The sequence below is a fragment of the Platichthys flesus genome, chromosome 7 (genome assembly GCF_949316205.1).
Source record: "Platichthys flesus chromosome 7, fPlaFle2.1, whole genome shotgun sequence".
NCBI lineage: Eukaryota > Metazoa > Chordata > Actinopteri > Pleuronectiformes > Pleuronectidae > Platichthys > Platichthys flesus.
The window spans coordinates 3,650,145-3,677,067 of NC_084951.1; the positions used below are offsets into that span (position 1 = coordinate 3,650,145).

General features: G+C 42.1%; 1 protein-coding gene across 3 annotated transcripts in view; it reads right to left on the bottom strand.

The window, feature by feature from the left end:
- Positions 1-26,619, bottom strand: part of atp2b3b (ATPase plasma membrane Ca2+ transporting 3b) — a 51,264-nt gene extending 24,645 nt beyond the window's left edge. For all 3 annotated transcript variants that reach the window (XM_062391469.1, XM_062391472.1, XM_062391470.1), the window contains exons 1-15: positions 26,095-26,619; positions 20,611-21,436; positions 16,858-17,055; positions 14,794-15,051; positions 13,890-14,015; positions 12,562-12,687; positions 9,392-9,433; positions 8,581-8,745; positions 8,188-8,259; positions 7,459-7,601; positions 6,492-6,624; positions 3,505-3,614; positions 3,243-3,377; positions 2,671-2,777; positions 2,311-2,386 (exon numbers count right to left, since the gene is read on the bottom strand). In XM_062391469.1, coding sequence (XP_062247453.1) covers positions 2,311-2,386; positions 2,671-2,777; positions 3,243-3,377; positions 3,505-3,614; positions 6,492-6,624; positions 7,459-7,601; positions 8,188-8,259; positions 8,581-8,745; positions 9,392-9,433; positions 12,562-12,687; positions 13,890-14,015; positions 14,794-15,051; positions 16,858-17,055; positions 20,611-20,854 — 1,935 coding nt within the window. In that variant the 5' untranslated portion in view covers positions 20,855-21,436; positions 26,095-26,619. The remainder of the gene's footprint in view (positions 1-2,310; positions 2,387-2,670; positions 2,778-3,242; positions 3,378-3,504; positions 3,615-6,491; positions 6,625-7,458; positions 7,602-8,187; positions 8,260-8,580; positions 8,746-9,391; positions 9,434-12,561; positions 12,688-13,889; positions 14,016-14,793; positions 15,052-16,857; positions 17,056-20,610; positions 21,437-26,094) is intronic.
- Between the last annotated feature and the right edge of the window lie 304 nt (positions 26,620-26,923).

The following is a 26,923-nucleotide window of genomic DNA, read 5'->3' on the forward strand; positions in this document are numbered from 1 at the left end:
TCACACTGATTTAATCTGTATCACTGAAGCCTGCTTGCAGAAAAATATTAAATACTCATATTAACTCTCACGGACCATTAAACTCCATTTTATCAATCCACCTTCGCATAACTAATTCAAAAGCTTTTTTCATTGTCTCTCCGACTCAAGCTATCCATCCATCAATTATCTGCAAAGCGTAGGGTTGCAGGGTCTTTTTACTGTGAGAGGAGGCTGAAGAAAACACACACACGGACGAACATGCAAACGCCACCTAGGGAGACCCCGGCCCGAACCAGGCAGATTTGTAACAAGAACCTTCTTGTTGTGAGGCAACAGTACTTATCACTGCACCACTATACACTAGAAAACAGCAAAAACAGCTGGTGACTATATCATCATCCACCTGCGCCTTACTTAGACTTGTTTTATCTACTTAGCACTTAACAAAGACATTATAGTGGGTGACTTCAACATTAATCTGATGCAGACAGTGACAGCCTTACTTCTGCATGAAATTCCCTGCTAGACTCAACTGGCTTCACTCAACATGGAAATGAACCCACTCAGTGTTTTAATCACAGTCTCGCTCTTGTTCTAACATACGGCTCAGAAACCGATCATTCACATTTTGACAAAACGTCGACTGAGATTCCATTTCAGTCTGTGTAATGTTGTATATGTAAGGAGGGAATGCTCTTGTTATTTGCTATCGTTCAGCAACATTGTTTTAAAAGACTATCATGGGTTTTGCAGTTTATATTGTCAATATATTAAACATAACCCTGTGACAGACTGTGGACCTGTCCAGGGTGTACCGCCCCTCACTCATTGTCAGCTGGGATTGGCTCAAGCTCCACAAAAACCTCAAAGGAGAAAAAGTAGAGATAAAAGGATGGCAATTAACAATCTGAAATTGCTTGAATACAACAGTATATACAACTGTCCCAAGCCTATCTCTCTCCTCCCTCCCCTTTCTCCTCTCCCCTATTTCTTTCTGTTCAACCCAACCAATTAGAGGGTTCTCCCCCACAGCCTGAGTCTGGTTCTGTTATAAGGGAGTTATTTCGCCAGTTGTTTGTTTATATTGAGAACTGTTGTGTTTCTTAATGTATTCTTAGGTTCTCTTTAAAGGGCCTCGAGATAATAAATATAAATTTGCACTACTTACACATAGAACTGAAACTGAATTGAATTGTGTGCTGACCTTATAAGTACCTTTGAATACGCTGTGTCAAGGCTGTAGGGAAAAGACCCCCCAGCCCAGTGCAAACAGCAGAGGGAGGACTTTGTGATGTAAAGAAGAGGTGACATAAAGCTGCCACAGTGCAAATTGAACAAGTGAGGTGGAATAAAGTTGTGTGAGGAGGAGAGTTATTTTTCTCACGGCTCAAGCTGTGTTCATCATGAGCCAAATTTAGGTCAGTTAGAGAACAAACTGCTCGCTTAGCCAGCACGCCCTAATCTAAGTGGGGCAAATACATGTTATGTGTATCACTTTTGGAACATTTATTGTTAGAGACATGGGGGAAACTAGTCTGGCTCTACAGGAAATTTATGGAATTGAAACTAGCAATAGCAATGAACCTATAGAGAGTGATCTGCTGAATGTGCAGCTCCCCTCAGCTTTACAGGGATTTTCTGCTCATTGTTTATCTGTTCAGACCAAAACTTTACTCTGATGGTTCACTCTCAGCCCTCTCAGGCAGACAGCTGCTTTCAGAGGAAAAGCTATAAAAGGCCCCTGTTCACTACCTGCTCAGCCAGACAGACACAGTCAGAGAGCAGCTGGTGAACATAGAGGAGCATTTAGCAGCTAAAGAGACACATATTCCCCCTAGGAGTCGGTAGAGACCAAAAACAGAGAATTACACAGAAAAAAAATACTATTTTCCGTGTAGAAAAATACACGGAATACTCTACATACATACTCTGTGTCTGCTTATATGGGCAACACAAAACTTAAATGTGATGATTTGGCAATATTGAGTTCCCAACTTGTTACGAATTGTCTCGATAAGTTGTTTCTTTTAAAAATAGTTAATTAACATGTTATATAGGTTTTTTTCTTCCAAGCAAAAAGGTCAGTTGTTTAGCCAATGTATTTCCCAAACTGTCAAACTATTACTTAAAGTAATTATTTTTGATAATCTTTTAGTGACTACAAAGAGCCAGTAGTAAATAAGGAGGAGAGAGATATTGAAGATGACATGTAATGAAGGTCAATGGCTCAGAGGACATAGTGATGTAATGGTCAGTGTCCTTAAATCCTCTCTCATCTAAATGAATCTTACTGAAGATACTGTCTGCACATACAGTCTTGAGTCTCACCTGTTTGACCATTTCATCCCTGTCACGTGGTCGGAAGGCATGCTGTTCTCCGTTGGTATCTAAGACGGAAGAGCACCTGCAGAGAGACAAGGGACAAAACACACAGAGCTCAGAGAGCCGTACTATCACCAAGACTTGCCATGTTGATAAAAGTGAACAAGAAAATCCTCCATAGACCCGTTTATCTGGATCCGCACTGAAATTGAATGGGTTCTTATCCCCTCCCCTTTATCAAAATTTCTGTTCAGTTATTTGTGTAATCATGCTAACTAACAAACAAACAAACGAATACTGATGCAAACATGAAAAGGTAAAAACTTATTCCTCTGTCCAACTCCCTTAACCTCCAAAGACACTCACTTCTTTAGCATAATTTCAGAAGCTCCTTTGCTGTACAGGCGGAAAGAACCATCCGGCTGCTTGATCACTGTGCTCATCGATTTACGCTCTGAGTTGAATGTGTAAACCTGAGAGAGAGAGAGAGAGAGAGAGAGAGAGAGAGAGAGAGAGAGAGAGAGAGAGAGAGAGAGAGATATGATGAGCTCTTGGAGTTGATTGGTCACCAGTCAATGTGAACAAAACAATGGTCAGAAAAACACATTTTCTCCAAATCGTACAAGACTTTACACTGCACTTCCAAAACAATTCACATACCAAGTGTGCAGCTGATAAGATGAACGGTTTGCGAGAAACACATACAGACAGACGTTTGTAGAAATTATGGGAAGATGTTTTTATGTATTTAAATTAAAGAAATATAATAAATTATAATACATTCTTAGAAACCTGATGTTAGTTAAGTGAGTATGGTTCACCTCAGGGTTTATATGGGAGCCTTATCGTTATATAGATCTGGATCATGTGTAATTTCATAAGCTTTGATTAGGCCCCTTGTTAAGGTCGCAGTTGGATGTTTTTGTGTGGCCCCTCACCTTGTACAGTCTCTCCTCAGGGATCTGATCTCTGACAGTGGTGTAGTCCCGCTTAAGGTCCAATACAAATCCCAGCAGGCCACATTCCGTCTTGTTGCCCACCTGCTTGGCCAGACCCCCCTCCACATCCGGTGGCTGATAGAGAGTGGGATTAAAGCAAAGTAAATCAAAAAGGACAGTGGGAGGGTCAAGCAGGAAAAAGGAGACAAAATAAATAAATACAAAAATGAAACGAGGCCAACTCTGTCAGTGCATGACTCACCAAGATCTTTGAGGTGTAGGCGCTATTGATGGAGATAGCATTGACTAATAGGTCTAGTGTGCGGGGGTTGACCTGGCTGGGGTCCGGGACCACACGGTGGTGTACTTCACCTGGGTAAAAACAAATCTTATCTTAATACATGTGATTAATAATCTGTGCACAGTCAACATACATGCTGTTTTCATCTGCTGCTGTTACCTCCATCCTACATCTGATAATATGAACAGCAGCTCTAGACACAGTTTTACTTCTATCTCCCATCTGAAAGGCTTCTGTGATCTAATAGTACTTTTTAATTATTTTGGTTACAGCAGAGCTTTAGTGAGACAATGATCTTTAGCAAAAACATTTAAAGGGGGATTCCACTAATTTTACATATGGAGTTCAGTTTTGTCAGCATTGGTATACCAATGAAGCTGTCAATATGTCATATAATGGAGGAATTATGGGAAATAGTTAGGGTACCTCTGCCCCTCCTTTTTTAAGCATGTTTTTTTAAGCCTGTTATCTTGACCTTTGACCCCTGGGCACCGAAATCTAATCAGTTTATCTTTTAGTCCAAGTGAACGTTCCCTTGAGCTGATATTAAGATATTATGTTCAAGAAAAACATAAACATACTTTGTAAGGCCACAGTGATCTTAGCTTTTGACTTTTGGCTGACAAAATGAAAAGTTAAGGTAAATGTTTGTGCCAAATGTAAAAAGGATTCCTTGATGGTGTTCAAGAGATGTCACAGTCGGCAAATGTGATTGTGAGGTCACCATGACCTTGACCTTTGACCACCGAAATGTAATCAATTTATACGAGTGAAATTTGAACCAAATTTGAAGAAACCCCCTAAAGGCATTCTTGAGATATCTCGTTCAGGGGAATAGAAAAGATGTACGGACTGAAGGACAACCCGAAAACAGCCGACCACTGGCTGTTGCCGACATGGAGGCATAAAAATAACTATAACTTACCTATAATTGCTAGCCTGACGTTGTCATACTCACAATTCTAGTCAGAATGTGAGTCGGATACCACTCCATTGGGCTGTGATTATTGGGCGTGTTACAACCGAACCAGAAAAAAAAATGCCTCTTGTCTCAATTGGATAGACCTACAACCAATCAGAGTAACGTAGTATGTGACGTATGTTAAGCGACTCATTGTGAGTTATTTATTAACGCCGGGTTCACAACAGACGCTGAAGCGACAGTTTTGGCGTCGAGTCTATTTTTTGCGCTCAACGCGAGTGTCAGGAAACACACTGAAAAATGATTTTAAACGATATTGATGACATATTTTATATGATATAAATTATCAAATATGATACTTTGAATTAATTAAATGTCCCCCTCTGCCACAACAGCCACACAAGCAGTGATAAAGATAAAAAGAGAGAGAGGATGGGCTACGTATTCTCCACATAGGCTTGAGTGGAGAATACGTAATTTACCCTCGACACCCGACATTTAACGGAGCAAACAGCGGAGAAGTTCTTCAACATGGATGACATTAAATTAATAATTGAACTGGAGAAGTACAGTGAGTTGTATGATCCTCGGAACACGTTGTATAAAGACAACACCAAGAAAGACAAATGTTGGGACGCTGTTGCTTAATGTTGGAGCAACAAGTAAGTATATGCTTGAATACTACTGGATCAACGGGTGATATTATTAGTGCTGCCTGGCGGTTCAGCGTCGCTTCAGTGTCCGGTGTGAACAGCCAAGCACCGGCGCGATAGTGATTAGCGCGGTGCGGCGCTTTGGCGTCGCCTCTGCATTCTCTGTTCCTCTTTCAAAATGAATGCGCTGTCGATGTTTGCATGTTTGTTGAAAACGAATTCAACCCAAGCGCACTTTGATGACGTGGTTGATTACGTTACTGTTGATCATCTGTCCATCATCGTATAAAGCCCGCCCTGACAATCTGATTGGTCCGGTCACTTTCGAACCGGGCATAACCGAGCGACTCCAGACTGAACTTCCCGACCTCAAATGTTGTGGGCGGGGCTAAGTTCGTCTGGCATCCAGGCTATATAATTGCAACTATAACTAACTGTAACTAATGATTCTTGTTGTTCTGGTTTTGTACCCTCATGGTTAAATGCACTTATTGTAAGTCGCTTTGGATAAAAGCGTCAGCTAAATGAAATGTAATGTAACTATGACTAAAACATGACAGTAACTTAAACTAAAACCTAACTACAAATGTAAATATTTCTAAAACAATTCCTAAAACGATCTTAGGTAGGAAAGTGAGATCTTCCTTGTCACAGGAGCGTTGAGTGGTCTGGCTATGATTAGCATAAATCTTGACCTGGGTAAAGACATATCTTATGATGACATCGTTGATGACTATGCCTCAAGAAAGTGCAGAAGAGGAATATTTTATGCTGAAAATTCCCAGGCTGTAGAAGGACCCGTTGTTACTAATCTTTAAGATTCTAAAGAAAATACTCAGTTCAGTATAACTATAGCTATTACTACAACTATAACTCTCAGGCAAACAGGAAAAATTGAAGGAAATACACTGGGTAAAGACACAAAAGCAGTAGAAGGCTGAATTTGATCCTGGATGGAGTGGATTTCCTGCAATCCAACATTACATTAACTGACAACAAATATAAGTCTCCTTTAATTAGCATATATTACACAAATACAAAAGTTATTTATCTGCAAATCCATAATATTTAAATATAGCAATGTCACTCAGTGTGGGCCTGTATTAAAAAATAGATGCAGGCCAAGATATGAAGTTGTCAATGCTAAGTATTTATTCAGGCTGACAAAGAACTGTTCTCCAGTCAAATATGAACAGAACCAGTCAAGTGTTCATCACAAAACACCCACCCACTGCACAAGTGTCTACATTAATCTAATCCAATGGTTTACACACTTTTGAAAAACCCAAAACATAGTGTTGATAGTGACTTTTTTTCATTCTATCCCGAGCGTCAGTTCAAAACCATACAACTTCTTTTTTTTTTTTGCTTACCGAGGTAACTCTGCACCACAGTCATGCGGTTGGTGGTGAGGGTGCCGGTCTTGTCCGAGCAGATGGCCGTGGCGTTGCCCATGGTCTCACATGCATCCAGGTGGCGTACAAGGTTGTTGTCCTTCATCATTTTCTACACAAGTCAAACGACACAGTGATGAAGAGAAGGGTGGAAATGATAGATAGGAGGGGGGTTAGAAGGAAAGAGGCAGAAAAATGAATGGATTGATGGATGGAAAGAGGTAGGGAATCAGGGAAACTCAGTCACGGTTCACTTCAATGAAAATTCAGAGGCAGATATGATACTATTTCTCATTCAATACATCTTTATAACATAGAAATGCAGTGCATGTAACTCATACAAAGACTGATATTGGTGTGGTTTGGGTAATGAAGGGTAATAAGTGTAGGCTAAGGGTCAGGTCACACTAACACAAATCTGAAGTGAATATTTGGGGTCAACGTTCACCAAAGTTGAACATGCAAAGCCTCGCTGCGCTTTGCTTTGCACAGGAAGCAAATCTTTGGATCACCTCTTTGCTTGCATAGATTTTAGGTGAACAGGAGGCCAAGGTTTGCTCCGGACACATTAGCGAATGTGTGACCGGGCCCTAACATGGAGCAACAGACCTTTTACATAGAGAGGACATTTGAGTAAAATTATTTAGCGAGACACGACTCATAGATGCTAATAAATACAACTTAATAGCTGTAAAGTGACCTTTAAAGTGAATTTATGAATTAGCTGCACTCTGATACAAACTGATTCACACAGGATTTCAGTCCAGCCTTTGACAGTTGAACTGCTGTACAAACTGGAAATCTGGTGGAAATCTTTGATATCTTCAGGACAGGAAGTATTTTTGTCTCAGTTGTGTAATTGTGCATTTGTTATAATGCTAAGAGAACCAATAGCTCACATCTTTTCATTTGATAAGTATCCATTAAAGTGGAGGGTTGAGTCTACCTTGACAGAGTAAGCCAAAGAAATGGTGACAGCGAGCGGTAAGCCCTCTGGGACAGCCACCACCAGCACAGTGACTCCAATGATGAAGAACTTGACAAAGTACTGGACATAGACCGGAGTACACTCTGTCAACCAAACCCGACCTGCAATACACACCACATCTCACATTAGAGCCAAAAATAGCCTCGTTTTTTTGTAATTCAAACTGTATTCATATTTTGTGCAATAAAGCCGTGCAGCATAACATATAGCAGAAATAGTATTGATCATTGACACAGAGGAGAAAATTAACATGAAATAAAACTGTTGACACACAGGATATATAAACATGTCAACATGAATACAATTTATTTAGACTCAGTTTGACATGAAGCCAGAAGTGTTCTTCATTTATTCATTATTCCTTTCTTCCCCCATGGAAGTCTACCTCCACTTTTGATATATAACTCATGCAACCATGATAAAAAATACAAATTTTTACATGTCCAATATTGATTGTTATCAGTCCCATTTAATAAGTCTAATTGGTGTCCAGTGAGATTTATGTACTATTATATTATGGAATCATTTTCCGTATGATATAATATCTGACCACAAAGTTTTTCCAATAGTCATTGCAAGATCCAAGGTGAGTCATTGTCACCAAAAGTAAAGATTTAAAAAATGAGACAAATATAACCTGTGAGTAAATGAGAATTATGTTTGTTGGTAGTTTGTGTTCACACAGACCTTCAACGACAAACGTGTTGATGACAAAGTAGAGCACCAGAATGATGACAGTGATGGCTGACATCACCAAACCTGTGGGGAGATAGGAGAGAGGAGACATTTTATCACTGCATCTCAATCAGCCGGTTCTGACTTAATAGGATATGTCTGTTTTATTTTAAGTGTAAAGTAAAGTTTTCCCAATGAACAACACATTGTGTCAAAATTCACCTCAGTGAATTTTATACAGCAGAATCTGAGAATATCAGCCTCTACATATCTTCTTTTAGTAAGCAGAAGTAAACAACAATTCCATGTATGAGTCACACAACCCCACAATTAATTTATTTGTGTAAAGTTGCTAAATTGATAAAAGAGTGTCAAACTTGCCCAGTGTGCTTTTGAATACTTTACCTGCTTTGCCAATTTGAACAGCCAGTTTCGTGAGCTTGCCCTGCAACACACTCTTCTCCTTCTTTGGAACACTGGTCTTCTTCTTCTCTTTTTCCTCCACCTCGCCTCCCTCGGCACTCTTCAGGGGTTGCATCTCCATGGCAACACCCCCATCATGCTTCTTGGCTGAAACACACAACATATACATTCTATTCAGCACTACAACTGAAGAAGAAGAAAGTTCATCCCATATCAAAATACACACACACATATTTTGATCTCTCTATAGTTGTCAGGACCGTCATTGAACCTGATGTATTACTTAACTTAACCTACATATAAATACAACCCTAACCCTGAAACCAAGTCTTCACCCCAGCTTTGCCTGGTAATCATGGCAAAACTAGCAAGAGCTTGCTATACTATAAAAAAATCGACTGCTGAATCACACCCACTCCCAACAGGCCTCTTGTCAAAGTTACAACCCCAAAACACATGAACGAGCATTGAATGACAACTGCTGAAAACCACTTTTCCTTTACTTGTACATCACTGCAAGTGACATACAGTGCAGTTCACATCCTACCCTATGCCTTTTTGAATGTATACTTACATGTTGTGTACCTATATGTCACTTAGGTACTTATATATTGTGTTACTTATATGTTCAGTACTTATATGTTTACAGCGGGGGTCTGAGATGAAGTTCATTTCAGTCCCATTTGAAGTTGTGATAACCTCAAAGACTGTCCTCACAACAATGGTTTTGAACCAAATGTCCTCACAACCACTGACAGACGTTCACATTCACACACATGTCATGAGTTCCTACCTTTGTTCTGATTGTTCTCTACAGCTCCATCAGGTTGTTTTCCTGACAGAAGGAGTAGGAGAGTGAGCGAGAGTTGGAGAGGAAGATAAGGAGATAGGAAGAACAAAGGCTATAAGAAATGTCGTGCTCATACAAATCAAGTACATCAACATAAACAGTTCATATTTCTTATTTCAGGACAGTCAAAGACACACTTCGAGAAACAGAGAATCACAAAGAAACAATACGAAAGGAAAGAGTGATAAAGATACACACATCTTCATACATTTGGTAAGAGACTGAGAGACATTTGTCTATGTATATGTCTATCATAGGTCACTTTAATGTAATGTAAACGGGGTTCCATTTATTGGCAGAGGAAAGGGGTGGGACAGAGAACTTTAGCTCACATACCATTGGTGACTGTGCTGTAACTGGCATCTGTAGGGATGAGCAACTGAGAACTGGCCTCTGGTTAGGGGAATGTGTGAGGAAGAAGGGTTGTGGGGGAGCATGAGAAGATTTGGCAAAAAAGGGAACACAAAAGATAGCAAAAAGGAAAGAATACAAAAAAGCAAGTAGTGAATGTGTTTGTATGCATGACTCCAATGGTAGAATGTTTGTAGATGGCTATATAGAATGAAAAAAACAAACTGAATATAACCTCAATCTCAAAATGAGAGACAGAGCACAGAGAAAAGTAAACAGCCCCACAGCAAACCCACATTGCATGAGGAAAAACTAACAAGTTATGGCATTTGTAGAAGTCTTATGAATAATGCATTAACTCCAGTAAATGACTGTCTGAATGATCCAGCCCACAGAGGCTACACTGAGCGCAACACATCCGAGTACATGACTACCAGTTTGGAAACAGACTGAGGAAAAAAAGAGAGAGCGGTATTTTTTTATATATAGGCATCAACATTCTTACTAGTTCTGTCCATTTCTGCAGTCCAGGATGCCACAAATGTTTTCTTGTTTTTAATACGCCAACAATGCTACACACATTCCCATGCAGAAGTGAGAACTGCAGTGAAGGAAGCACTGATGAGTGCACTGTCTGGTAATGATAATAACCTTAACTGCTTCTGAAACTACATGTAGCCCCTGCTCCAACTGCAGGGGCTCTTCCAAAACAAATTTGAGCATAGACTAATGTTTCACGTACTAACCAACCGACACTCTTCCCTGAATCTCCCCAGCTCCCTCGCTCTCCCTCTGCTCTTTCAATAATTCATTCAATCGGCAGCCTCACTCTCTCTCTCACAGATTAAGGGAGGAAAGGGGAAATGGGGGGGGGGTGGGGGGGCATAGTGGAAACAGGAAAGTGAAAGAGGGCATAGTGGGGTAAGCAAGACAAACCGTGTGAGAGAAAACGATGGATTACTGGGGGGGGGGACAATGTGAAGAGAGGGATGGAGAGGATGTGGGCTAAATTATCTATGAGGTTGAAGCGGGTGTGTTTCCTGTTCAAGCTCCTATCTGAAATCAGTTAGGCCCCAAACTAACTGTACACACACATACAGGCCTGCTGCAGTGTGTGAGCATGGACGGATTGTGTCTCAGTGGAGCCCTTGGCACAGACAGGGAAAAGGTACCCCACCTGTCCTACATCACTGTAAGAGACAAAAGCAGTACTGCCTCTAAATGTCTTTCTGGTCATTTTGTCTGTAGTAATTACCTGTATTTCCTTAATCTTGTGTTTCTTGATATATTTACACTTCATTTTTGGTTGTTTTGTGTGTCTATGTGTTTGTTTGTCATCCCTTGCTAATAATTAGGGCCCGAGCTACGATGGTGGGAGGTCCTTTTGTAGTTCAAAGGATTTGTATTTCCCTTTGGGGGCTTTTTCAGGGCCTAGACATGCTCAAATTGTTACCAAAGTTTGCAGGGAATTCCAAACACCAAAAAGTAATTGTATTCTGGAGTAATTTGAAAAAAAGCGCCATCTAAGGAGAAGCCCCTGAGTTAGCTTTCACCAATCTTCACAAACACAGTAGCCCAGGTGTGTCATGACCAGACAAACAAAAAAGGACAGAGGTGCAGTTAGAAAAAAGCAACAGGAAGCCTGCTATTTTGACTTTGGTGGCCATATTGGCCATTTTCCACATTTTTACTTTGATGTACTTCAACTTCTGGGAATGTCATCTCAACAAGATGGAGATCTATACTAACTTGGTATATATGATTTCATCACACGATGTGACCGTGGCATGGCATAAAAGTTTGATTACACGCCATCAAATCATGAGGTTCTGTATCTCTGACATTTTTGGTCAAATTGAGTCCAAACTAGACATGTAAGAGTCCCCACCTGATGACATCTACACAGAAATCATGACTCAAAATCAAAGCGCCACCTGCTGGTTGGACATGTTTTATACTTTGATGAACTGCTTCTGGCTGCTTTACAATATACAGCTCAAAAGAGCTCAGTCAAGTAATTCGACAATGGTCAGAATTGTGACATTTCCTCAAACCTTGTAAACATTGAGGTGCGGCGAAGGTTCATCCTTCACCAAAGGCGACAATTTTGTCATAACTCCACTGTGCATAGTCCTATCACCTCCAATCTGCCGTCTCATGATCAGAGACCAAGCCTGAACAACTCTATGTGTCAATATTACCTCAGTGTCATAGCGCCACCTACTGATTCGCCATGAAACAGATAGTACTTTGTAAATCCACTCTGCATTATCCCACCGACTCTGAACTACTGACTTATGAAGTACACTTTGCTTTACTAATATCATTCGATTTACATATAATGCTCACAGTGTAATGTGCTATTTGGATCGACATCGCGTGACGGACGCAGGAAGTGAATAATTTTTCCTTGCCGCAGAGGAGATCTGCGCTTGTTCAATGATTGCTCTCTCCACTAACCGCAACAGGCTTCAAAAGGCCTGTGCCCGTTAGTGCTACAACGTAGCCCTAGTTGCATTTACTTTCAAACAAGACATTTTTAGTCACTTCAAATGGAGGTACTTTATCACTTGAGCCCATCTTCCTGTGCCCTTTCTATAATTCATTCATATGTGTGTGTACATGATAACTGACTCAAGAGCAAATCATCCATGGAGATAATGTCCATTTATGAAAGAAGTTTTCTTCTATCTTCTATCTTCAACAAAAATAATGTTGTGTTCATTCTTTATAGTGCAAATAGGTTCAGCTCGTCCACTTACCTTTCTTCTCCTTCACCTCTTCTTCCAACTCTCCAGAACCAAGTAGGGTGAAGATAATGCCCGTCTGTGAGTTGACACCTACAGCAGTCACCAGCATCTTGCCCGAGCCTTCCATCACATGTGTACCTTCATGTCCAAACAGATTACTCGTTTATACTTCATAAACAAAAGACAGCGGAGCTTGCAAAGGTGCACATCCAAGTGGTCACAGAAGTGAAACAACAAAGTTTTCTTGGTGAAGAACGTTACAACCTGAGAAAAGTGAATTGAGCCCTTGATGCTGCGTCTGACCTAGCCAAAGTAGGTCAGACAAAAAGTAGTTTGATAAAATAGTCACATTTTATAGGACATACTGGTCTATTAACTGATTTGGAGCCACCTGAATGGAATTTTGTCAATTTCGGGGCACTTCACACAATCCAATTTTCATCAACTTGAAATCTGAATTAATGACTCTGGCCACATAATGAATTTAAGTCTGAATATATTTTTTTCTTTGATCTTGGTTTTGGTCTCCCCCGAATCCTGAGATGCTGTTGAATGCTCACTTTGTTTGCTTGCTAGTCACTAGCTTTGTCTTGCCTGCTGTTTGCTGCTATCCAGGTTTACCAGAGCTGTTCCACTGAAAACTTACGGCAACTGGAAAAAAGGTGGATGAGAGCAGTGAGCTAAAGGACTATAGAGCAGAATAGTGCTGCTGAACTACATTGTGTTATGTTGACAGGTTTTGCTATTATTTGGTCCACGACATTTAAATAATTGAGGTAAGGCTTAACAACAAACACACCTTTTTGTTTTGTAAATAGAACAGAGAAACAAACATGTCACTTGACAAAGGTTCAATTTACAGGACACAATATTCTGTTAACATACCATTTTAAAATCTCGTTTCTCTGCATTGCATTAAACTTTAAATACACATGGGAACCATTCATAAAATATGTTAAGGCAGATATATGTGAAAATATTAGTGAAGCATATGTATTCAGATAATTTATAAGCATCAGCATCAACACCTGATGGACATAAGATACAGTGATGTTGCTTGTGGTGTTGCAGGGTTATGGGGTAGCATTATATCCTGTTACTCTATCCACCCTTTGAACACAGGAACTGGACTAAATACAACCTATAATTGTACCATTGATTTGAACCAAGACCACTCTGCCCCAACAAAAATGGACCTTTAACCTCATAAAGTCATACTTATTATGTAGTAGGATGTAATCAGATCATCTCTACAGATTTGAGCAGGGGTCTAAATGTGATGTTTGAATAATATATATATATAATAAAATTGTACAGACAGAAAAGGCTAGAAAACCAACCTGAGAGCAGCATGGGGTCCTTATCCACAGACTTGCGTACGTGGTCGGACTCTCCTGTCAGAGAGCTCTCATCTATCTTCAGGTCGTTGCCTTGGATCAGGATACCGTCAGCTGGTAGCAGGTCCCCTGAACACAGATGTGCATAGATCAGAGTTTGATTTACGTCCTTTTAGGTTAAGTAAGAAATGGTACATGGACTGCATTTATACAGTATTAGTCCTCATCAGGTTAAATCATTGCATGGGTGACTAACAAGTAGATTTATGTATCTTTTGGACAATTTAAGTAAAAAAGCACCACATTTTACAAGTAGAAAAGCAGTACCAAGAATGGCCAACAGTTCCGGAAATTGTATTATTATCACAGAAGACATGTGCAAAATATGAAAAAAGCATATACTAGGAGATTAGCATATTTTAGAATGAAGATTGTGTTGTGTTTAACTTTACTAAATGGACAGTATACAGTATACTTCCTAATGTCCACATATGGACATTAGGAAGAGTAAAAATAAGTCTTAACTCTTGCAGGTCAGAAAGATCTGCTAAGTAAGTGGTCCTTCATATGTGTCCCAGGACAGATTTCACACAGTAAAGTACGTAAAGAACGTGACCACATGTTCACCACCTCCAAACTTTGTCAGAGTAATCAGCTCTCTAATCAGTAATAAAAGTACACGTCTTTACCTGGTCTCCTACTCCTGGTCTTACTGTCTCTTTGAATAAATTGTCTACATAGAACTTAAGCCAAGGTCAGCAACTGTACTGAAGCTTTGGGTTGTCCCTGACTGTCTAATGCCTAGGAAATAACAGGCATGTGTTTTAAATGGATAAATTGATGGAAAGATATTTCTGAAGTTGCTCCTTTTTTTTCCATAAAATAAACATTGCAATGGTCTCCTTACCGTATTTGACCTGGGCCATGTCCCCCACCACCAATTCAGCCACCGGGATCTGTATGACATTTCCTTTCCGCACAACGGTAAACCTCTGCTCTTGCTCGATCCGACTCTGCAGACCGCGGAACTGCTTTTCTTTGGACCAGTCATTGAACGCCGTCACCAGGACGACGCACACCACAGACAGCAGGATGGCTGCACCCTCTATCCAGCCGGCGTCAGCCTCGCCTTCATCCTCTGCACCCCCTGACCCTTCACCACATGCTGGAGAGTGGGACGACAACGGGAGATTTAGACTTTGATATTTTATGGCGTACATGGCAAGAGACACAATATATGAAGCAAATAGTATTATAGCTGCCTGAAATAGCAGCTGTATGTAAGATGGAAATACAAAGGAAAGAAAACTCAAATCCCAACTATGATCCAAATATTAAACCACCAAGCATTTAGCCTGACAGATGATGACATTATTCTCTGTCTATTGTGGGTCATTTATGTAGATACCTCCTAACAAACAAAGAGTTTGTGTTTATCATCATACCCTACGCTCTTGTTTGAGCACCGTGTGGCATCAGAGAGAGCTTCATGGTTCCATATTTCCTCTTTCCTTCCACTGAGCCCACTTCCGCCCCATCATGACCTCTCACTGTGTTGAGCAGACCCAGAGAGCTGATGGCAACAAGTCGCTAATATCTTTCAACTTTTATCCCAACAGCTTGGGTGTATTTGTTTCTTCGTGATTTTGTGCATTTCTGTCCTATAACAGTGAAACCAGTGAAAGGAATTGGATCATTACCTGGCAGATCTTTCTGATTTAGTCTAACAACAACATGAATGAGACAGACGTATATGTGAGTGGTTCTTCTCTGTCTCTCCTGCCCTGAGGTGTCAAAGGTGAGATTACAGATAATTTCATGTTTGACTTACTAGATCTTCAACAACATATCTGGATCTCTACCAGAGGGATGCTCCACCAGTCTGCCAAAAGATATTCATGCGTTTGGTGTTTTTATGATGGTGGGGCGAGAGGCTGTGTCTAACTTGTCAGTCCAAAATCTCCCATACTTCAACTGGGTTGAAATCTGGTGACTGTTAAAGGCCACCATTTTATATATATATAAATATATAAAATAATATGATATGTATTTCAAACCATTCAGTGACCCCTCTTGGATAAGAGCACTGTTTCTCTGTCTCTTTAGTTTTTTCCACAAAATGTGCAGGTTTTTCCTTTCATTGTATTCATAGCTATCTTTAAATCAATACTCTGTGACATTAAAAAGAAGAAATAACTCATGTAACTAATAAAAATAATTACATCCGTTCAATGCATTTAAGGGTTTTGCTGCTGCAAACTTCTGAAGGATCTCTTGATTGGTTAATTGCCCTTTATGACTGTTCTTTCATCGCTACTGTTATACTATGTTTCATAATTTACCGTCAACATCGTGTTGCCATATTAATAGTTCATGAAACAGTAAAACCCTCCCTCAGTCAAATGCACCGAGGTTTTACCTCTATACCCTTATTTAATCTGGTAAGACGAGGATGTAGAGAGGGTTGTCCACTAACCAGAGGGTTGTAGGTTTGATCCCTCTCCCCCATCCTGCATTCCAAAATGTCCTTGGATAAGACACTGAACCCAAATGGCAAAGCTGTTAAGTGATTTGAGTGGTCACCAAGAAAAGCTCTATATAAATACAGACCATTTACCAAATATATATTTCTGTGTATCTGAGATAAGTTACTGATCAGTTTGATCAAATTATCTTAGCTCAAGGTCCAGAATTTGGTAAAAATCAAGGATCTCGCCTTGTTCTATGAATTGTCAAAGGACATTTCCTCTCTTCCTACAATCTTAACTTCCACTATGTCATATTCCTGCTCCCCTCTTTCATCTCCATTCTTATGATAGGACGACACTTCATACTGCTGATGATTTGTCTTTCTCCTCACCTCTCTTTGTCTCTCCCTTTCTTTTCCCCTCCCTCTCTCATCTCCACATCCCACTCTGGCCCTTAAACACCCTCCAAAATAACCTCCCCCTCCCCCTCACACCCTCCTCACATTCGCTTTCCCTTCCGGGTGGCTGGTAAAGAGAGAGGCCGAGGGAGATGATGGCGGCGGCCTCCAAGATGATGAGCGTGACGTCCTGTAAGGCCTCCCACACAAGCTCCAAGAAAGTCTTGGCCTTTTTCGGCGGGATGAAGTTTTGGCCGTACGCTTGGTGCCGACGCTCCATGTCCGCTGGCTCCCCGCTGAGACCTGAGTGACATTGAGCGAGGTTGAGACAGAGAGAGAAAAAAAGCTCAGCGAATTTCTTTTTAGGTTATCATTGTCACAAAAAAATCTGCACACACGGGCATACATTCAAGTGTGACATGGAGTTATGCAGGTGTATTTAAATGTAGTCGACACACACTGCTACACACATGCAAAATCAAGATTCACACCCAAACAAAAACTAAAATCCATAAGACAAACTTTTTGCAAACTAGAATTTTTTTTTAAAACACATCCGTCAAATCAATTAGTTAAAATTATCATCAACTACCTCCTCAGAACCTCCTCCCTCTCATTTCCATATTTGCTGCAAGATCTCCATCCTCACCCACTTCTCCCATTCAACCTCACCCCTAAGTGATTCAGTTTCCATGGTGACCAGGATAGCAGGTCCAGGGCTTCCTGTCTCTAACAGGTTTCTGCCCAGCAACAGGTGATGTCATTCTTTAAGTGTAATAGGTTTGAGGGAGAGCTCTTTTTTTCAGTTTTTTTGTGATTGGCTGTTAAGGAGGAGGGACGACAATTTGTTGGCCATGATTGGTGACTATCTTTGCGTCAGCTGTGTGTGTGTTTGTGTGAAAGTGTGTTTGTGCGTGTGTGACATCCTGGTCCAATATGCTTGCTGCAAGGAGTCATACGTAGCTCCCAGTGGTGCCGAAGAGTTGTGTAGCAATATGACGCTCAACAGGGTTCATGCCAAGACAGGGCAGAGAGAGAGAGAGAGAGAGCAAACAGGTGACCTTATGCTGAGTAATCATAGTGTGCTCTCTCCCTGCTTTCATCAGTCCATCCTACTCTCTCCCTCCCTTCTTTCTCATCCTCTCATCTTTTCATCCATTCTATCCTTCCTCCTCTTCCTCTCCCACAGCCTCTTGGGTCTCTCTCTTTTTCTTTTTCTCCCTCTCTCAATCTCCCCTTGATGTGTCCTTGACAATGCGGCAAGCTGTTCTAGCGTTCCCTCCTCACCCCCCTCTCCCCTCCTTCCCCATCACCACACACACACACACACACACACACACACACACACACACACACACACTTTCTCTCACTCCCTTATTCTCATTCTCTCACTGCTCAATGTGGATATAATGGTCTCATACTGCAGTGCTGGGTATCCATATCTGTTTGTGTGTGTTCGTGTCTGTGTGTTAGCGAGAAAGAGAGAGAGCGAGAGAGATCCCACTCTATATTGGTTCAACTGCATCTCTGGTCTGTGTATCATATTGCATACCTTGTTCAACATCAGTTGCGTCATAATGTATATGCATATGGTAAAATTACACTGGTTTGTGTATCTTTTTGTGTAGTACCGTCGAGAATTATAACAGAATTGACCATTTCATGTTGCTCCTCTGGGATTAGTTTTATTGCAGACGTACTAGGAAGAGGCAGCAGCTCTTCGTGCTGCTGTCAAACGCTTCAGATCCATAGCAGAAATGATCTCAAGCTGTGAGTTCGGAACGATCAGTCACAAGTTTGAGCGGTGTTTTGAGTTATGACCTTCGAGTTCTACAAGGTGGGAAACATCTTTCTTCTCCTGCGTTTGCACTCTTCTCCTGGTTTGTCAACGCCCCAAGACACCGTATGTCATTTGTGAAAGTCAGCACAGTGCAGGAGCAGTGTGTGGGGCGCCGTGTTTACGTCTTTTGCCAAGTGCTTTGTCGGGACAACTGCAGATACATGATCGTGTGTGTGTGTGTGTGTTGTTGGGATCTGCTGCACTGATTCCTGACCAGCTCACAGTGTCAAATTAGCAACACTCAACACAGACTTATTGTAACTCAACACCCACCAACTCTCTCACCTTTCTCCATCTCTCGCTCTCTTTCTCTCTCCTCTCGCTCACATACAAACACAAAAGATACACACACACACTCTTCTCTCTCCATTCATCCGTCTTTCCTCTTCACCATCTCCATCTCGCAGCTCTCAGTCATCTCTCTCTCTCTCTCTTGCAGACTTTCCCAGCCAACTTCTCTCCGATGTTGTGTTGCTAGGATACAAACTTGTTGAAGGAGTGGGCGTAGTGTGGTACCACACCCCTGTTAGAACACACAAGTGTTCACATGCACAAGCACATTCTAAAGACACAGACAGCCACATTCTACTCTAGTAGTCATCACAAATCTTTGATTTGTATAATTACATTATTAATTACAATTACAACTTGTTATTTAGTGTGTGTGTGTGTGTTTGTGTGTGTGTGTGTGTGTGTGTGTGTGTGTGTGTGTGTGTGCGTGTGTGTTTGTGTGTGTGTGTGTGTGTGTGCGCGTTTGGTTGAGAGAGAAAAATAGTGTGTTTCAATTTTCATGCAAAAGGTATCGATTAAATTTCAATAAAATTTCATAAATGTATTTATTATTTATTATTATTATTACCATTATTTATATTCATAATAGTGATTATATTAATAATGTATGTCATTTCTGTGTCATTAATAAATTATCCGAGCAAATTTTTAGTACTTTTTCATTATTACATTGCAGCTCTGGTTATTATCTGCAATTTATCATTACAATTTAATAAAATATTTAGATCTCAAACAATTAGTTGACAAAGTGATAGGCAAGTCGCAATTTGTATTGATAATCAATTTGTATTGATAACTGATTAATTATTTTAGGTGTTTGTCAGGCAAAAAGTTAAACATTGGCTGCTTCCAAACACACATCACAAACTTGTATAATATAATAAAATGGTTGCAGTCCTGTGCCTGAACCCAAAATTACAGACACTGCGTCTGTAACCATTGCCGCTGTGTCACTCAGCTTATAGTCAATCCTTGTGCACTTTTACTCCATTTATCCATTTATCCATTTATTGATTTACTCCGTCAGCTTTTCATCCATTCATCCACTATAATCCCCTCATATAGTCATCAATCAATTTATCCAACCACGTTCTCCATGCATCCAACTCCATCACCAAAGCCTCTAATGCACTTCTTTATGCTTCCTTTTCTGAGCGACAGTGAAGTTGATGCAGTTGGTGTCAACTTTTGTGAACAAAACATTTCATCAGTGTTGAATGGGTTATAGTCCAACGACCGGTGAACACATGTAATCGCTTTCATTCACCTGAGCCTAATGGTGATGGCGTAGGGGAGAAAATCATTACTTGATCACAGTCTGCAGTAACAGCACATGCACAGAGAAGTTTGTGTGACTCCAACGTAATCCATCCATTCACTCCTTCATTCAGCTAATCTCAGTGTGCGCATTCATTTCTGCTAAACACTATCCCTCATCCAATCAACAAATGCATCCAGCAAGCCAGCAATCTCTTCACCCATTCATGTGTCAATTCATCCACCCATCCATTCCTCTATTAATCTATTTATACGTCTGTATTCTCATTCATTCATCTATCAAGCCAGTAGCCATCTACTCGTCCATTATTCATTCATCCATCCGTCCGTCTCTCTCTCTCTCTCTCTCTCTCTCTCTCTCTCTCTCTCTCTCTCTCTCTTTCTCTCTCTCTCTTGTTCTCTCTCTATCTGCTCTTTACCCATTCGTCCACACGTTCATGCCTGCTCACCGTCAATGGTGTTGGTCTGTAGTCTCTGGCAGAGTCCCTCTGTGTCTCCATAGCTGTCCTCGATCTTCGTCAGGGCTTCACCAGCTCTGAGCTCCATCAGCTCCCTGAGCTCCAGCACCGTGACGCCAAAGTCTCCCCCTGCTAGACTGCCATCTGCCCTTCCTCCTCCTGTAGCCCGACTCCCTTTAGGATAAAACTCCACTGCGCTGTTTGCCATTTCACCCATCGTGGCTGTTGTTGACATGTCAGTAAGGATTTCTTCTGTTTTGGTCCTCCTTTCTCTCCGTATCTGTCCTCAACTCAGTTCCACTTCCGTTTGGTTGGTGGAGGGGTGTTCATGTGCTCAACAGTCAGACTCTTGGTTCTGCCTTGATGTCCTACTTTAAAATGTGCATCTAAAAGGATACCCCTAAAATCTTTTAAATTGTATTTAACAGTAATAAAGGAATTGTTGGTTGTTTATTTTTGACTCCTCACTAGCTTGTCCTAGCCTCCCACTGCTCCTTTAATTCTCCATAGCAGGAGGAGGAGGAGGGTGAGGGGATGAAGGACAGCGAGCCAGGGCACCTCAGAAGTGTGATGTCTGAAAGAATCCAGCTTTCTTTTCCTCTGTCTTCTCTGCAACTCCGCTCTTTCTTCGTTTCTGTCCCCCTCCCTCCAGGGTCACGGCCAGTCCATGGACAAACAGACAGGCTGACAGACTTACAGACAACGATGAGGGGTGATGGATGAATGGAGAGAGGGGTGAGCGAGGCAGAGGTGACTGATAAATCAGAGACAGTTAGTGGATCCAGTCGAGAGGTAGCTACTGCTGCACCACCAGGACCTACGAGAAGGCAGGGAAGAGATAAAACATCACCACTCTGCTCTATTGATCTCGCACACTGTCATTACATCAAATCATTTCTGAGATACAGACAAGGCTGAAGCTAGAATCACATGTGAAATTAACATAAATCCATTGGTCCTGACCTAAATAAATAACAAAGAGGAACACAATTCAAGAACGCTGTCAAGTTAAACAAATTGGTACAAACATGATACATCTGACATCTATAGATGAAAAAATGTAGCCTGTTCCATTTGCAGACAGCAGCAGTAAAAGCAGTGTGATTAAACAGTAAAGTTGCAGGATGTAAAACACAAATTATTGAATTAAAAGACGAAGGGGAAATTCAAAGTTTATCATTTTCCATTGGGCACACTAATCTTATTCAAATCCATGGTTTGTTGGGGTGCAATGATTCTCCTAATATCGGCTCAGTTCTTTTTTCTGTTTTTTTTCTTTGTTTGTTTTACAAAAATGTTTCAAGAATACAAAAAACTTGAATGTACCTGGGATGTCTGCTATCTCAGGGTTATTATCCATCAAGCTATTTGAACTAGCCTTAATTCAACGGCAGGTGTGATCACTCAATCGTGATAGGACCAAAAAAGTAAAATGACTCACATCATTACAAGATATCGAAATAAGTTTTAATGTGTACATACTCATCTTGCCCTTAAAGTAGTTTTATGATTTACATTTGTCTATTGATACGGTGGACGCTTTAAACGTTTAAATGTTCTGGAAACAATTTCAGGATCTATTACACTGAATCTGATTACAGCGAGTTCCAGGGATAAACCAATCTTTTGAATGTAACTTTTTCTCTCATCCACTGAGAGTTAAACATAAGCATGGTGGTATGAGGAGGAAAACATTTCTCATCTCATATTAACTTCACTTTCATTACATCACCACCTTCCTTGAGTAAACTATTGCAGTAGCATATCAGTTACCTTTATCTGACAGAAACTGACAATGTGATGGTACCTCTCTGAGCAGACTTCCCCACCATGCCTGTTAGTTGCGACTGAAGACACTATACTGTAGTTTTGAACAACAGTTACTCAAACATGAGTAAATAGTGCTTTCGTGGGTGACTATTTTTCAACTGTGGACTGTACACATTTGGTCCTCCAGTATTTGGAGCAGCAGCATGGGACAGGGTTACAATAAAATACAGTCTTGTGTTAATGGTAATGCAGGAAGTTTGAAAGAGTTTTGGACATTGATGGCACTCAGACATATCAGGACATAATTCAATTTCAATATTATTTTATTTGTATAGTGCCAATTCACAACATACATTATCTAAAGGTACTCTACATTGTAATGTTGAGATCTTACAAAATTATACAGACGCCCAACAGTTGCCACAATGAGCAAGCACTTTGGCGACTGTGGGAATAATAATAATAACTGTTTGTCAGATCTGGATCCTGCAGCTCTGAAGTCTGCAGACACAACATACAATAGTTGTTTGTTCACTGTCTTTTGGGGGATTTGTTGATAATAATAATATATATTACCAGTCTGTTCCTCTAAGTGAGCTATGTCGATGTTACTGTAAACCATGTACAGCAGAAACCAACAAACCGACACCACGCCTGGACATTTATCAGCCTTCTTTGAAGGTGTGAGTGATTCACAGAGATTTAGTTTGTTGTTCCTGAACTGAGCTGAAAAACTGTTCCCAGTCAATAAATTCATATTTCAGCCTTTCTCTGGAGCTGTTTTAATTCAAATAAATCGGACACAGTAAGCGCTGAGTGCAGCCTATAGTGGAACTGCAACTTGCTTTTTTGAGATACTATGGCTGAGAGGAGCATCATCCCCCATGAGCAATTAGCACTGGCTGTAACTAAATACTCTCAGCATCACAGATGACAACAACATATTCTGATTTCCCTATCAGGGTATTTTTGACATAAGGATGAGCATAAAAAAAACACAGAACTGGAGTTCATCATTAATTCCTTTTCTCCTCTCCCTCAGCTCCCTCTGCCTCTTGCATCTTCTCCCTCCCTGTCTCATCTCTGCCCTGCATGCCTCTATCCTGACTTAGAGTGTTAGTTTATGACTGAGTCACCCTGCTCGGCCTTTGAAGCTCCCTCCCGCTCGCCATCTTTTCTTATTTGCCTTCTCTTCCATCTATTCATCTGTCTATCTACATTGCATAGGTTTACAGTAGTTTTTGTTTTGTGTCATGACTTGTGGTATCTCATCGCTTGTTATTATATTAACTCCCCCCAACACCCCCTCTCTCTCCGGACCCCTTCATTTTGTTGCTCTCCCTGTCTATCTGCTTCCTGCTAATGCAATCATATAGTTACTCCGCCAGTCGTGCATTTTCATACCAACCCGAATCCGGTCTCTTACTCACTGATTCTGTCTTATTTTATAACATTCACACAAGAAATAGCGTTTCTGTTCAGCCTTCCAACTACTGCAACTAACTCTGAGCATGTCTCTCTGTTTGGTGCAGAGCTTTCATGAGGACGGTCCAAATGTGTATATATGTGTGCCCATGTGAGCCTTCATTATATAAAATGAAAAGAAAAAAAAGACTTTGTTACTCAATTTGTTACGCATTCCTAACTTTTGCACACACTCACTTATACGGTGCACTTTTGCCACAGGATGCAGTAGGCATCATGAATGTACAGTAAACACACAAAGACACTAGCACTCATGCCCAGAGACATCAGATGATCTCTGTAATGACACACACACACAAATGTGTCATACACCATCGCTCTTTCAAAATGAGAGAGTAAGAGAGTGAGTGAGAGGGGGCTGTCCTGGCTGAAAATGTGTTTGAACATGAAAAGAGTCAGACAAAAGGTCACAACAACCATCAGCGGTCTGCCCATTTATCCTGAATGTTAGCCCTGCTCCTCTGCACATATCCCTCAGAGGGTCGGCGCAATTAGAATTTTTTTATAAGGGAAAGTGGCCACTCTTTTCCCAAGGGCATTTTGTCTTTATCACAGCAGCAAGAAGGTTGAGAGGAGCACGGAGTGGGGAAGACACAGGAGAGAAGCTCCTCACGGGATTTGATTCTAGGCCAGCAGGGCTGCGTACGCTTTGTGACTCCGTTTGTGTGTGTGTGAGAGTGTGTTTGTGTGTGAGAGTGTGAGTGGGTGTGTGTGTGGGTGTGTGTGTGCTGGATCGGGCAACCCAGGCAACAAATGCACAAATCTGAGCACATGTGACAACACAAGCATGTGTGCTGGCAGTGTTCCTGCCAGCACTTCTTGTGCACATACTTGTCATGCTAGGTGAATGTATTCATATTACTGTATGTTGTTTGTGTGTGTGGGTGTGAGTGGGTGTGTATTTGATTTTCAGTATTTCATCTCCCTGCTACAATGGCCAGCCTGCTGTCCACCTGTGCAGCTCTAGTCCTACTCCCTGACAGGCAACTGAAGGGTCACCTTTGGCGGGGCGCTTGTATCTGGGCCGCTGCCTGCCGTCTGGCTTGGCGCCAGGCACACACTTTTGTATTGTCCAGTGGGAATAGCACACTTAGAATTCAACACAGTCAGTGGCTGGAGCCATTAGAAGGTGGACTGCCAACAGGGCAGGATATCTGCATTACTGTTAGAGCACATCAAAGCAGCTGGACGAGGCTGAAGAAGATGATGATGGCAAAAGTTAGAGAGAGTGTGTTTGTGGGAGAGAGAGCGATAGAAAGAAAGTGTACATGAACTGCTATCCACCTCCAACAAACACACACTCACATACATACACACACAAACACACCCAAAAGAACATACAGATTTCCACTGGCAATTGCAACAGCAAGACTGTGCACTTCTGTGCAGGAATGGCGACGTGCAACAGTGTTGCCCACACAAAACGACCTTTCCTGGTCACCTTCAGACGTGCCTGAGCCTCATTCCTCTGTTCACCAGCACATATATGGCAGCAGGAGAAACTTCTGATTCAAGCTGACAAGATACTGCAGGCCGACCATAATGCAAGAAGAGTGCCTGTGTGGGTGCGTGTGAGTGTGTGTCGCCTATGGTGCGCCACTTGCCAACCCTATGTCCCTCCGCAAGGTTACCGGCCTGGCCACCGCCGGCCCGCTCTGCCCGCTCTGCCCCCGTCATACCCAGCCTGCACCGGGTGAGTTGTGAAGGTGCCTCCGGCCGGAGATCGTTACCGGATCAGACCGGCACCCCCGCAGCTCAGCGCTGCAGGTGCGACAAACAACGCAACTGACCCACAATAGCCTGTAGCCCGGTACACACGAGGGCCGGGGAACCAAGGTGTTCGGTGAAAATGTTTCAGCCCGTCATCAACCGACACAGGACATAGAGGATGGATGGATATGTATCATTAGCTTTACCCACGCGCATGAGCACATTCACGCGCGCACACACAAAAACACACACACACACACACTCCCTCACAATGCCATAATGCTGTTTGCCAGGGTATTATGGTATGCCCTACAGTATAGGCTACTATCAGAGCATTGAGGGGCCTGTGGAGAGAGATGCCAGATCAGGCCTGCTCCATCCTGCAGCTCCATCACTAACCTTCACACTGTCCATGAAGCTCTGCTCGAGCGACACATCTGCCCTCAGAAAAACGGCGCTCGAGCGACCGGGGTAAATAAGAGTCGCGCACGCGTGCACGCACGGACTCACCGTGCAGGCCGAGCTCAAGGACATCAGCATCAGCTCGCGGGTGGGGAGGCAGAATCCCCGTTAATCTGCGTGTGCGTGGAGCGGAGAATGTCCCGGACCGGATGAGAGGACACAGCGGGGGAGCGGGGCTGCGGCAGCTCCGGGAGCCTGGAGTCCGAAGGAGGGGAAGAGATGAAAGACGACGACGGTACTGATGAATATTCCGCTCCGCGCGGTCACCTGACAGCTTGTCGGCGGAGTTCTGCGGCGTTGGAGGAGAGAGAGAGAGAGAGAGAGAGGGAGAGAGAGAGAGAGAGAGAGAGAGAGAGAGAGAGAGAGAGGATGCGCCGGGTTGAGGGTTTAAACACCTCCGTGGAGGGAGGGAGGGGGGAGGGACAGTCCGTGCGTCTGGACCAGGGCTAGCTGCCGGCGGCGGTGAGAGCTGCTAATGTGACTTAACTCGGTTCACTGTAAAGGGAAGTGGAAAAAAGAGAGAAAAAGAAAAGAGGAGAGGCTCATGCGACATCTTTGGAGGAGGAGGAGGAGGAGGAGGAGGAGGAGGAGAGACCGAGCGCACAGGAGCTCGGTCGCAGCATCCGCGAGAGGAATCATGCAGGGGGGGGGGGGGGGGTCTATACGTCAGCCCCCACCCTCTGCCACCTACTCTGCTGCGTGATGACGACATCACACCGCAGACGTACGATCGTTGTGAAGGATCTCTCCAGATTTTGAGATCGACTGCAGTGCCCGTTCTAAACATCCGTGCATGTCATATTCGGTTCTCTTGCTGATGCTCTGGAGCTACATCTGAATGATTTCTTGTCCTTAGCGAGTCCTCCACTGGACTCAT